The sequence below is a fragment of the Aulonocara stuartgranti genome (assembly GCF_965226115.1).
Source record: "Aulonocara stuartgranti genome assembly, chromosome: 23".
In the NCBI taxonomy this organism is placed as follows: domain Eukaryota; kingdom Metazoa; phylum Chordata; class Actinopteri; order Cichliformes; family Cichlidae; genus Aulonocara; species Aulonocara stuartgranti.
The window spans coordinates 48752836-48765815 of NC_138958.1; the positions used below are offsets into that span (position 1 = coordinate 48752836).

Here is a 12980-nt window from a genome sequence, read left to right on the forward strand (position 1 = left end):
GTTGGAGTGATTTACTAATCCAGGGCTGCTTATTGGGGAAAATACTTCCTGTTTCCAAAGTAATCCCCATTTTTCCCAGAAAGAAATGTCAGTAGAAATCGATGATCTAAGTGAGAACATGAGCCTTTAAAAAGTCCCAGTGGGTGCAGTCAAAGCAGTCCCTCAGTCCCAGTATAGAGTCTTTGGTCCAGACTGGAACAGCTGTGTGCCCAGTTTGAGCTCTCTTCAATGCTGTGACCTGACAGACCCAGAGGGGCCATCACATCACATTTAGAAGCTCCCCTGATGGAGCCACAACACATGTCCAATACTTAGTCTGTCTTGTTGGACCAACTGGAAGAAATGATTCAAGGACTTAGTCACAGAACAGAGATTCAAATCTCCAAAATCCAACTGGCTGCATCAGGACATATAGTCTGAAACTCTGCACAGTTTCCTGTTTGAAGCTGCTTCCTGTTGGCTTCAGCTGTTTGGAGTTTCCATTTTCTAAACTTCTACATTCTGAACCTTCTTCAGCTCTGAACAGATGATGAAACACTGAATGATTTCAAGCACTTTGTCTAATAAACTTACATTTTTCATTCTTTATACAGATTGAGGAGCTGTGGTTTGTCAAAGATCAGCTGTGATTATCTGGCAGCAGCACTGAAGTCCAACCCCTCCCATCTGAGAGAGCTGGACCTGAGCTTCAACTACAAGCTGCAGGATCCAGGAGTGAAGCATCTGTGTGGTTTCCTGGAGAGTCCAGGATGTAAACTTGAAACTCTGAGGTCAGTCAGCATGTTTTAGTTGTGCTGAGATGAATATGATGTGAAAGTTGTGCTGACACTAAACTGCAGACATCAGGCTGATATTATACTGATCCACACTGAGGATCTTCATGGTAAAGTCTGTTTTCTTCTTCTCTGGTTTAGTCCATTGACTGCAGCAGAACAATGTTCACATTTCAAACCTTCAAAGAAGAAGAAAAATCCTCCACTGGAAAATTCACTGTGAAACTCTCAAACTCTTCATTGCACCTTAAAGTCTGTCTGACACTGAAATCCAAAGCAAAATGTGCGTTTGCTTTACAGACAGCAGTCCAACACAAACATACACACATCATCCAAAACACAGTCCAACATCCAAATCTCCTCCACTGCCAGCATGAATGATGGGAAAGAGAAGGAGGAACACTCTGACATTCAGGGTTAGAATGAGTTTCATCAAGCAGACTGTGAAGATCAAAGCTGCATTAGAAAGCTTACATGAATGAATGAGTGGACAGAAGTGGACAGAGATCATCTGAAGCACTTCAAAGGCTTTAAATCAGCACATTTCTCTTTATTCTTTATCAACTCTGTTAGTTTCTCTCAGTTTTCTGTGGAATGAAGCTAACAGCAGGCTAATAAGATGCTGACCAATAGGTTTCTATTAAAGGTTGTAATTTGTATATGAAAAAGTGCTTTGGCTCAGCAGGGATCAGCTTACAGGTAGAATACAGCTGCTGGGTGGGATTAGCATGTCATAGCTATCTACCAAACTGCTAACTGGGGGATTTCAGGCCATCTATGGATCATTTTTGCTAACTGTTTATTCAGCTTAGGCTCACAGGGCTGAAGCCTGTGCCCTAGCTGTCATAGGGCAAGAGGCGTGGTCCACCTGCACAGGTGAGCAGTCCATCACAGGGCCAACAGAGAGACAGAGAAGCACTCCCTCACATCCACACCTACAGCCAATGTAGAAGCACCAATGAACCTAAGCAGCATTTCATTGGACTGTGGGAGAACATCCAACCTCCACAGAAAGGCCCAGCTGACCAACAAGCTTCAACCTACAACCTTCTTGCTCTAAGGCACTAGTGCTAACCACTTTTGCCCATTTCAGCCCAAATCCTGCATCTTCCTGTTTCTGACTCCAGGCCAGCTCCACTAACACTTTCTCATCAGACACTGCCACCTAGTGGAGGAAGTCTTAGTTCCATTTGAAGCTTCAGATTACAGTTAGTTCCTTTACAAAGAGGTGGAGGTGGTGGGGCCACAGCACCATCATCACTGAGTGCCATAGGACACTTAACCTTTGTTTCCATATGCTGGGAACTTCCTGTTGTTCCAAGGAGGACTGGAAAATGTGTGAAAATCTCCCAGTCAGTTCCTCACAGCACACTTCAATCATTTCCCTCCCACAGCATCAGGACCAGGGCTTTTTCTCTCTTTGGTCCCACTAAGAGATTTCCACACAAACAGCTCATCAGTGGGACTCTCAGAGCTACCAGCCCTTTGCTACAATCACAAAGCTCTTCATTGAAATCAATGATATCAAAGCTGGAATCAAATGAGTCCAAGTCTTCTGCTGATTCAGCATCACATTCATCTTTGCTCCTTGTTCTGCATCCCCACCATGGACTTCATTCCTTTCCAAGCCAGCCTTGAGTGTCCTTTATTCAGCTCATCCTCTGCTTTACTTTTACACCTGATTTTAGCTGCTTTATCTCTCTTTCAACAGGTTTCTGTGCCTCAATCTTTTTCTTCTCTCCCTCATAACAAGACAGCTTCTTCTGCCTGAGAACATGTTGGAGTGATTTACTAATCCAGGGCTGCTTATTGGGGAAAATACTTCCTGTTTCCAAAGTAATCCCCATTTTTCCCAGAAAGAAATGTCAGTAGAAATCGATGATCTAAGTGAGAACATGAGCCTTTCAAAAGTCCCAGTGGGTGCAGTCAAAGCAGTCCCTCAGTCCCAGTATAGAGTCTTTGGTCCAGACTGGAACAACTGTGTGCCCAGTTTGAGCTCTCTTCAGTGCTGTGACCTGACAGACCCAGAGGGGCCATCACATCACATTTAGAAGCTCCCCTGATGGAGCCACAACACATGTCCAATACTTAGTCTGTCTTGTTGGACCAACTGGAAGAAATGATTCAAGGACTTAGTCACAGAACAGAGATTCAAATCTCCAAAATCCAACTGGCTGCATCAGGACATATAGTCTGAAACTCTGCACAGTTTCCTGTTTGAAGCTGCTTCCTGTTGGCTTCAGCTGTTTGGAGTTTCCATTTTCTAAACTTCTACATTCTGAACCTTCTTCAGCTCTGAACAGATGATGAAACACTGAATGATTTCAAGCACTTTGTCTAATAAACTTACATCTTTCATTCTTTATACAGATTGATGAGCTGTGGTTTGTCAAAGATCAGCTGTGATTATCTGGCAGCAGCACTGAAGTCCAACCCCTCCCATCTGAGACAGCTGTACCTGTACTACAACAACCTGAAGGATCCAGATGTGAAGCAGCTGTCTGATCTTCAGCAGAGTCCAGACTACAGACTGGAGACTCTGGGGTCAGTAGAGTGATGGAGTGAGTGGGTGGTGCTGTCAGCAGTATTGTACTAAACACAGTCAGTATGAAACAAAGATCCAGTGTTTCCTGTAAAGCTGCAGCTTCTCAGTGAAGCTGTGAGAGGAGAACGGTGACAGGCTTCAGGATTGGACACAAACACTTCCTGTTTCTCACCTTTATGGTCACCATAGTAACGGCTGACACGCTCTGATCAAACACTGTCAACAGCCAATCAGCTCTCTGAACAAAGCAGCACGCAGACCAATGACTGCATTGATTTCCAAGTTTAAAGCAGTGAAGAACACAGTCTGTAGGTGAGGAAGAATTTAGTGAGAGCAGATGTTTGGATGGAATTCCTCCAGTTAACAGCTGGAACCGTCCATCTGGATTGTTGGGCTTGTTGTTGGGGTTCCTACAGAGCTCAGAGTGGACACACCAAGGTTCTTCTAATGAATGAAAGTCCAAACTCAAACTAGGAGGGAAAAACATTTTCAGCAACTTCAATAAAAATCCAAAGATTAGAAAAAGTGAAGCAACAATGAGTCCTAGTACAGTCCCAGCACTGACGTCCCTGCTGCTCTTTATACTGGATGTGCTGCATCACTGACTGACAGCTGATGAAGAGTCTCTGGAAACACTCGTTTATCTCCTCTGCTCTTCCTCCTTCTCTCTGCAGGTGGAGGTGATGATGGTAAACAGGATGGTGTGTGTGCTGAGAGAGGAGCAGCTGTGTCCTGATGATCCAGAGAGGTTGAAGCAGCAGCAGCTTGTGTGTAGAGACGCTCTGACTGGGCCATGTTACTGGGAGGTGGAGAGGAGAGCTTCATCCAGCAGTGACTGACAGAGGAATGAAGTGCAGATGACTGTCAGTGCTGCAGAGTGAACTGCTCTGAGAACAGCTCCACTGTCAGACACAATGTAGAGTCCAGCATCAGCCCTGTGTGTCCCTCTGGATCTGACAGAGGATCATCAGTGTATCTGGACTGCTCTGCTGCTGCTCTGTCCTTCTACAGTCTCTGCACAGTCTCTGTCTCACTCTGGAAAGATTTTACAACTTGTTGTAATTACAGAACGTTAATATAATATTCAAACATGTGATCTTCTCTTTATTTCTGAATCTTTACCAAATAAAGAAAAACCAAACTAACAAACAGAAGCTGTCGTGTCCTTTTTCACCACATCTGTGAATCTTTTCTGTGTTTTTCCTCTTTTCCTCCTTCCTGCAGCTCCATCTTCATCATTCTGTGTCCAGTATATGTGAACACGTCCAAAGCATCTGAGCCTCATGTTACCCGTTTGTGTGAGTTACGCCTGTCGTTGTGTTGTGGTGTATAAATAAGGGGCAGGAGACAGCGCTGGATCTCTGAGTTCTTTACTCTCAATTTCTGCAACATCTGCAATATCTAGAAATGCAAACCTGTGAGCTGTGTGTGTTGTGCGTCTGCTCGGCCACCTCTCCTCCGGCCGTGCTGGAAGCAGCTGTGCGTTTGACAGTTTTATCGACTCGACAATAATCGAACAAATTAAATGTTCAAAAATATCAACTTAAGCACTTCAAAGTCAACAAAAAGCTTAAAACAATGAAATAATATTTCACTGAAAAAACAACAGCTCATAAGAACGATACACAAAATAATACAGAAACAAACAAATAAAAGTTATTAACCAGGATCCATGTTTTTGTCACAAACACTGAATCAGCTGATTCACTCTTTATGTTTCTGAGTTTGTTTTGTGATTATAGTTCTGGTTTCTGTTTCTGTGTCTTCACTGTGTCCCACGTCTCCTTACTTTGGACTCTGTGTTATATTTCCTGTTTTACTTTGACAGTCCTGTGTTACTGTTTCCTGTCTCGTGTGTGTAATTGGTCCCAGCTGTGTTTCCCTCCTGTCTCCCGTTCCCTGATTACTAAACTGCGTCCACGCCGCCGGCGCTCCTCTCCACAGCTGGATGCTCTGAAATCCTGGAATCCAGCTGTGGTGAGTGATGGAGACACTTTCTCTGCTCCCTCAGTAATCAGGACAGTTTATTGAACATCAGAGGACATAAAGGACTGTTTTTCACCTGCCCGTTCTGAACCTGGACATTAAAGACTGCTGGCTTCAAGGACATTAATCCCAGTGTCAGCCAGCCAATAACAGCCTGTGTTTTTCAGCTCTTTAGGAGTCAGAAATGAGAAAGACACAGACTGCTAACCTCTCCCTGCAGGAAATAAGCTCCGCCTCTTCCTGTCCTGTATATGAGTGATTCTGACATGAGACACAATGAGTTTCCTGTTTATTGTGACTTAAAGCGAGCAGCAAAGACACTAAACTGTGTGTTTCCAGCTGAAGCTGCTTTTTGTGTTGCTCCCACAATCCTGTCTGAAACAGTCAGTGAGGAAAACTCAGTTTATGCTTCCAAGCTCATTGTGAGAGGGCACATTGTGTTCCTGCAAGTGCTGATTTTGTCTGCATCCCTGAGTTTAGTGAGCTGCCTCCAAGGACTTGTGAAGCCCAGTGTGTTAAGGCTGCATCTCCCAGATGTTTCCACCTTTCCAGCACAGATGATAAATGTTCCCACAAAGGCTCAAAGACGGTTTGCTTTTCTGAGTGTTGGCCTCAAGAGATTGCTCAGTGAGCACCTGAGTGTTTCTGGGACATCGGATACTAACTGGAACTTCAAGTCTGGTTCTGAAGCTGCACATGCAAAGACTGTTTCTGGTTGTAGAGACCTGGCTGTTCCAGGGATTGTAACCTCCCCAGAGGCTGAGCTGCTGACCTCAGCTGACTCTGGAGCCTTGAAGGTAACTAAGTTTGCACCGCTCGGGTGAGCCATCTCAGCTGCAACAGCCTCCACAGAGAGCTCACGCAAGCTTACCCAGCCTGCTGAGGATTTTATGCTGCTGCAGCCCAAAATGGGCTAAAATCGCCCCTGTTAACAAATAACAGCCCAACAGTAACTTTTATGCTTATTGTAGCTGTTAGCTAAAAACACTAATTTAGCTTAGTTTGCCCTGAATTCAGCTTTAACAGACATGATCGACTGTTTCCAGTTAGGGTTGCCAACCGTCCCTTAAAATACGGAATTGTCCCGTATTTAGAAACAAAAGTACACGTCCCGTATTGAGCTAATAAGGGACGCACTTTGTCCCGTAATACAGTGAGACTCAAAAGTAGTCTATAACTTTTAATGGAATTAACACTTTGTTTGAAAACATAATTCCCAGCCCCTCTCCTGCTTTGTGACCAATGAGCTGACAGCACACTTATCGCACACTGTTTGCCCAGCTTTATGCTGGGCAAACAGTGTGCGATTTCTTTTTTTCAGTCACGTTATTCAGCTCCTGCTCAAACTGCACGATTGACTCGCAGGGGTTAGAAGTTGGTAGGTCACGATGCAGGTCTCACACTATACCGCCCGATGCTCTGATGCGACCTGAGTGCTCACACTGTGCCTCCATAAAATGAAGGTTATAGCAGAAAATCTGTCGCTCTCTGTCTTTCACTCACACACACACACACCACCACCATCAACTTTGCTAAATTGCTAATGAAAAACATTGATCAGGCAGCTGTGATTGAGCAGCAGTGTAGATCCAACTATTTTCACGGTTGTTGTGGTCGTGATAATTTTGTGATGCCACATCGAAAAGGCTCGGATGAGCTTTCCAAAGTTCTACAAGTTGTGCCTCCATCGCTTGTGTCCAGATCACACGCTGCACAGCCGTGCTGCTCCGTCTTTTTCACGGCGTTTACGTGTTTGCACGTGAGCAGTGTGAGCGGCTCACGAGCGATTGATGATCGGGAGCTGCTCGAGGTGTTAATCGCTTCTCGTTACCCCACGTATACTACACGACGCACGACGAAGGCCAAAAAACGGTCCGATCACCAAAACGGTCGCACGACTCAAAAATCGGCTCAAAATGGGCCTAAAACCGCACAGTGTTAGCCCAGCATTAGAGCAGCAATGTTTGTTCCCCTCAGAGAAAGGGAAGAATGGGAATATCAGCGCTATGTGGCCAGAAGTGTGATAATATAACTTATTTTGTGTAAGAAACAACTGCAAGGATAGATGATTACAACAAATTGATGACTAATACATAAAAGTAATACATAGATGAATAATGATGATGAGTTAAGATGCGTAATCATGGGAACAAGCGGGTTTACAAACAGGAGCAGCTGATTAGCATTAGAAAAGCTGAAATAATACCTCAACTGAAGCCAATTGTACTAAATGCACTAAATGTGCACTGTTAGAAGAATGTTTTTCTTTCTATTGTTTTCTATTATTTTAAGTTAAGCAGGACAGAGTTCTTTTAAAGAAAGATTTACTTATATTCTCAAAAGTTAAGCATGACAGGCTTCTGTTTAAGAAAGAGACCTGTTTTACTGTGTTAATGTTGTCATTTTGAGCTAAAAATAAATGGCTAAATGATCATTTGTTTCACATGTGTTCATATCACAAAGAATAGAATAGGATTTAAGTAGAACATATCTACTTAAATCAACTTCAAGTCAAATGGTTAAAAAAAAAGAGCTAGAAAATTCACCACACTGGGAAGGGTGAAGGGTGAAACTTCCTGTCTTTGTCTCACTAAACCTTCCACGTGGAAACTTGAGCTGCCCACTCAAGCACAGTAGGCTTTAACTGGCTCTGCTCAAGTCACTTCAGTATCTGAGAAACTGTCTCGATGCATGCCAAAGAACACTTTGACAATATGCTTGTGTTGAGTCAAATCCACCACAAGCATATTCTATGGCAGTTTAATTCCACTCCACATAAAAATAGTCACGTATTATTTCCCCCCACCACACTTCCTGCCAGTAGCTGGTGCCCCCACCCACAGTGCATTAGTGGTTCTCTGTGTTTAGTGGCTCACTCTGGGCGGCTGCTCGGTGGGGCCCGGCCCCCTGGCTCTGTTGGGCCTGTGCTGCGGGTGGGGTGCCCTCAGGTCTCGGCCCTCTGGGCCCATTTACTGCTCAGTAACATTTAATATCTATTATTTACTACTACTTACTAGCCTACTTACTGCATATTATTGGTTGTTGCTGTGGGTTCCCCACTGTGTTGGTTTTTCCTTGTGTTTTTCAGCAGATGATGAAATAGATTTTCAGTATTTTTTCTCTCTTCCTCTCCATCTATTTCTCTTCTTCTCTATTTTTCCCTCTTCTTCTGTTAACTTTCTCCCCAGCTTATCTTTTTTCTTCTTTCCTGACCCCCGTTCTGATTCTAATGACTCAAAATAAAATAAAATCATAATCAAATTCTTTTTTTTTTTTTTCTTTTTTTTTTCTGGAAGTGACATCAGAAACAGCAGCATGTGACATCACGTGATGGCGGAGCTTCAGTTCATCCTTTGTCATCCTTTTTTTTTTTTTTTTTTTTAATAGGACAGGGGGAAAAAATGAAAGAAAGAGGGGGAGAGTAAGAAAGAAAACCAAAGGGGAGAAGAGACAGTGAGAAGGGGGGGAAGAGAGAAAAAAAAAACAAAAAAAAAAAACTCCTGGGTCACCTGTATGGAGAGAAAGAAAAACAAAAAAAAAACAGGGGAGACAGCAAACAACAAAGAGCAACATAATAATAATAAAAAAAAAAAAGCACCATCACAATAAACTAGCTAGTCATAGATATCAATAGTTACTAAATAGTAAACGATATTGTGCAGCACGCAAGATAGACAGCGCACAGTGTGCTTTGAGGCAGCAGCCAAGAAAGCTGTAGTCCGCATCTGTGAATACCCATGTGTACACCTGTGTGCATACCTGTGTGGATCAGCATGCTTGCATTCCAAAGGTTTCTCCATGTAATGATCTGCTAGGGAGTGTGGGGGAGCCACAGCCCTGTCCTCTATGGTATCAAGCAGGTATGGAGGAGATCAAAACTCCAGACATCCAGAGGCCCCCAGAACACAAGAGACCAAGGAAGACCCACAGAGGGGCAGCCGCGCCACTGTCCCAGTAAGAGCTGAGGAGAGTCCCAGATGAGGGCTCATTCAGCAGCCGCGGAGCAGAAGCCAGGGGGAGTTGCAGTGACGCGCCCGTGAGCTCCGCCGGCAGCCAGCTGTGCCTGAGTGACCGAGCCCCAGGCCGAGAGGCCGGGGGCACCCCACCTCCAAAGTGGCCCGAGCGAGCCCCAATAAGCGGCCGCCAAGGAGTGAGTCGGTGTGTACCCGGACGCCCACCCCCAGATACAAAGAACCACCAACGCACCGATACCTGAGGGAGTCCGCCACCGGCAGGGGAAGTAATCAAGTGGACCAGTATAGCAAAAACCATAATGATCGCAGAGGCCACAGAGCCAAGTGGCAGGATTTTCAACGTTCAAACCAGATAAAAAACAGAAATTAAATGGTGTTAAAAGCCATGAATTAAGGCAATTCATTCACAACATAATTACAAGTTTTACTGGACGTTAATATTTTTCTCTTTTTTCAGTGCAAAACAAACTAACAGTACACATGATGCTGGCAAGTTAAAATGTCAGTGTCTTTTATAGATAGCATGTCTAGCATCATAGTTTTATAGATCACGTAGTCAGGGTAAAAACTCCATCTCTGATTATTATTGTACATGACTGTGACATGCAGTGGCCTCAGCATCATGATGAAGGCGACCGGAGGAGATAGTTTGGTAGACATCGATGTTTTGCCGATGAAGGCTCATGTAGCGGTCCTCTTTGTCCTAAACAACAATTTACACTGTCATTTACATTTAATTAAAGTGCAGCTTAAAACACAGACATAATGCACTGCAGCCTCGGCACAATTAAGTGTAAAACAGAACTATGGAAAACTGACAAACATCTGGCGAGTTTCAGATCCTGTTAAGTTAGTTAGACCTGATCTGTTTTCTCTGTTAGGATAAAAACATCAGAGGTCATGGGGTGAAAAATACCTCAAAAACAAGACTAGCTATGTCTACAACTAATGTGTGGTGTTTGAAAAGAACCTATGAGATACTTTGAACACCACAGTGGCTGCTGTATGCAGTAATGTGCTCAAGTGATTTCAAAGGGTCATTTCATGAGTTTAAGTGCGTCAGTAAAAGTTTTCACCTGCGAGGATTTCTCCTCAGGCTGTAACCACAGGTTATCACAGCCACACTGATGAGTGAAGCAGCAGCAGAAATGATGGGAACTGTAGCCATGAACTTCATGCCAGAAGAATCTCCATCGTCTGTTGAATGTTGCCACACACACAAAAAAACTTCATTTTGAAAACATGAAAAGTCACGAAATTTGCATTAACCTGTTATATTAAAGTGGAAAACATGTTTATCTTTTCATTACATTAGAGTTACAATTGCATCATTCAAACATTTCACTGATGAAATAACACCAAAGTTGTGATTGGAGCAGTTTTATAATGAAATTTTAAACAAATTAGCCAGAAGAACAGCTTAAAAACATTCCAGATGTTCATCTCCTGACTGAAACCTTTCATTAATCCGCTGCAGGCGGGAATGACGACCTCAAACCATGTATGACAGAAAAGAAAGTGTTAACGCAGTTCCAAACATCCACCTTGAATCTGCGGTGTGGGTATAAATAGAAAATGTTTTTACCTCTCACAGTCACACTGAGATGGAGAACATACAATCCACCACGAAATCCACACTCACAGGTGTAGTTCCCACTGTCTTCAGATGTTAAGTTGAGCAGGTGGAGAAACACAGTCTCATTTTCTTTGATCAGTGTGAACCTGGAGTCACAGCCATGAATAAAGCCTCGGTCGTAACGATAGAGCAGACGACGCTGTTCTCCTCGGCTCCTCTCTGTGCTGATCTCACACAGTATCATCACAGTAATATTCAGAGTTGTTTTGCTGCATATTTGAGTGGAATCGGGTTTCTTTCCAATTGTCTTCACAAGAGTCTCTATAAATTGTTCCAGTTAAAATGAAACAAAATCGGGATTATAGTTTCTATATATTTGTTGTTGTGGGAAAATCAATCACATATATTATTTCACTAACCTAACTAAAGCTTTCTTCTTAAACACCTGGCTTTACAGCTTTTCTTTTTTAATTATATATATTTACCTTCACTGCTAAAAACCACAAGCAGAAGCAGGAGAAAGCAGAGTTTCCGTGCAGTCATGCTGGTGAGGAAGTAACTGTGGCTGACAGTGTGAGGTAGACTATAGTGAAAGCAGGAAGACTTGCACCCTCCTTATTTCACCTCTTGTGTCTACACTGAAACTTTTACTATGTCTAAAATAGAAGTGCATAAAAGTGGAAGGACAGTAGAAGGTAAACCACCAACATTGTTTAAGCCAGACTGATCTCTCTGTTTATCTGGATGGACATTGTGTTCAAATTATGATGAGATGTTTGTTCAAAAACAAAACTAGTCTGATACAAAGAGTCATGTTTGCCACAGTTTATTGTGTTTGTATTGTATTAAATCTGAGAGCCTGAGTTGGAGTATTATGACTGAATGGTCTCCATTACTGGGAAACAACTATCCAGTGTGAAAAGATGGACGTTTATTATAATATATGAATATTATTATATTAGTATGTCACCTAAAGTTTTATATACTTTAAAATGTTTCATAGAGCTTTATTATCCACTCCCACAGTTCCTGTGCTTCTTGCTGAGCGTGTCTTGTTGTCGTGTTGATGGTTCACTGAGATGAGAGTCTGGTAGGAATCACTCGATGGCTGCTGAAGGTTTGTATAGGGCTGATCTGGCTCATCGTCATCCTTTAGAAAAGTGAAATATTTTAGGTATTAATCAAGTTCAACCCGGTCTACCCACACACTCTATTGATCTTTAAATCTCTCCATCTGTTGCCTGGATTATTTAATGTTTCTGCTCATTTCTGTAAGAGCTTCTTCACAAAATAAAGGACACTGAAGTTGGCACTAATAGTATTATAACACTAATCTGTAATTATCTATATAAGTAACATCCTAAAACATAAATGTACATGTTTTATGTTTACTGGCAAACTTTTAACTAGCTGCTGTAGATCGTAGCAATAAATTGCTCACCAAACCGTTGGGATTTTCAGGTACAGACACTCCAGATGTTCCTGACCTTAAGCAGCCACGTTGATAAGAAAGGATGTCAGCATTAGTGTAACACTATTCACATTCAAACAGAGAAAAATCAAGTAAGAACATCTACATTTATATTATCTTCTCTCTTAATAATGATAATTATTTTTGGAAGGATAAAAAGTGTTCATTCTAGACATGATGTTTAACATACACCGAATTCTCATTTATTGAAATGTGATGTTTCCTTTTACTTTCTCTACATCTATATCATCTTTGAATTACTGCAGCAAAAATAGTCTCACCCATTACTTTTCCTCCAGTAGATAAATCCCACGATAACTCCAGTTATAAAGATGATCACAACACCGGGCAGATAAACGGAAAAAGATTTGTCTGCTGAAGTGTGGGCCTCGTTTGTGTCTAAATCATTGAAAAGATGCATTTGTCAGTAAAATCATTTACTTTCATTTCCTGGAAATCAAAACACAAATCAAACACAGTTTACGTCTACTGAAACTCTGAGTGAAGTAATGAAACCCCAGTTTTATAACCACAGAGCTTTAAATATTGTCACTGTGCTCTTTTCTTTTGTCTTCTTCTTCTTCTTTTGCATCTTTTCTGAATATTACTATGAACTGAAATTGGTCCAACTGCTTATATACATTCACTGGCCACT

The 12980-nt window shown here is 42.5% G+C and overlaps 1 protein-coding gene across 1 annotated transcript in view; it reads left to right on the forward strand.

The window, feature by feature from the left end:
* LOC309701491 (NACHT, LRR and PYD domains-containing protein 12-like) overlaps window positions 1–12980 on the forward strand; it is a 341726-nt gene that overhangs the window by 243582 nt on the left and 85164 nt on the right. The window contains exons 7-8 of the mRNA XM_082525729.1: window positions 594–770; window positions 3144–3317. Of these exons, the coding sequence (XP_082381855.1) occupies window positions 594–770; window positions 3144–3317 (351 nt within the window). The remainder of the gene's footprint in view (window positions 1–593; window positions 771–3143; window positions 3318–12980) is intronic.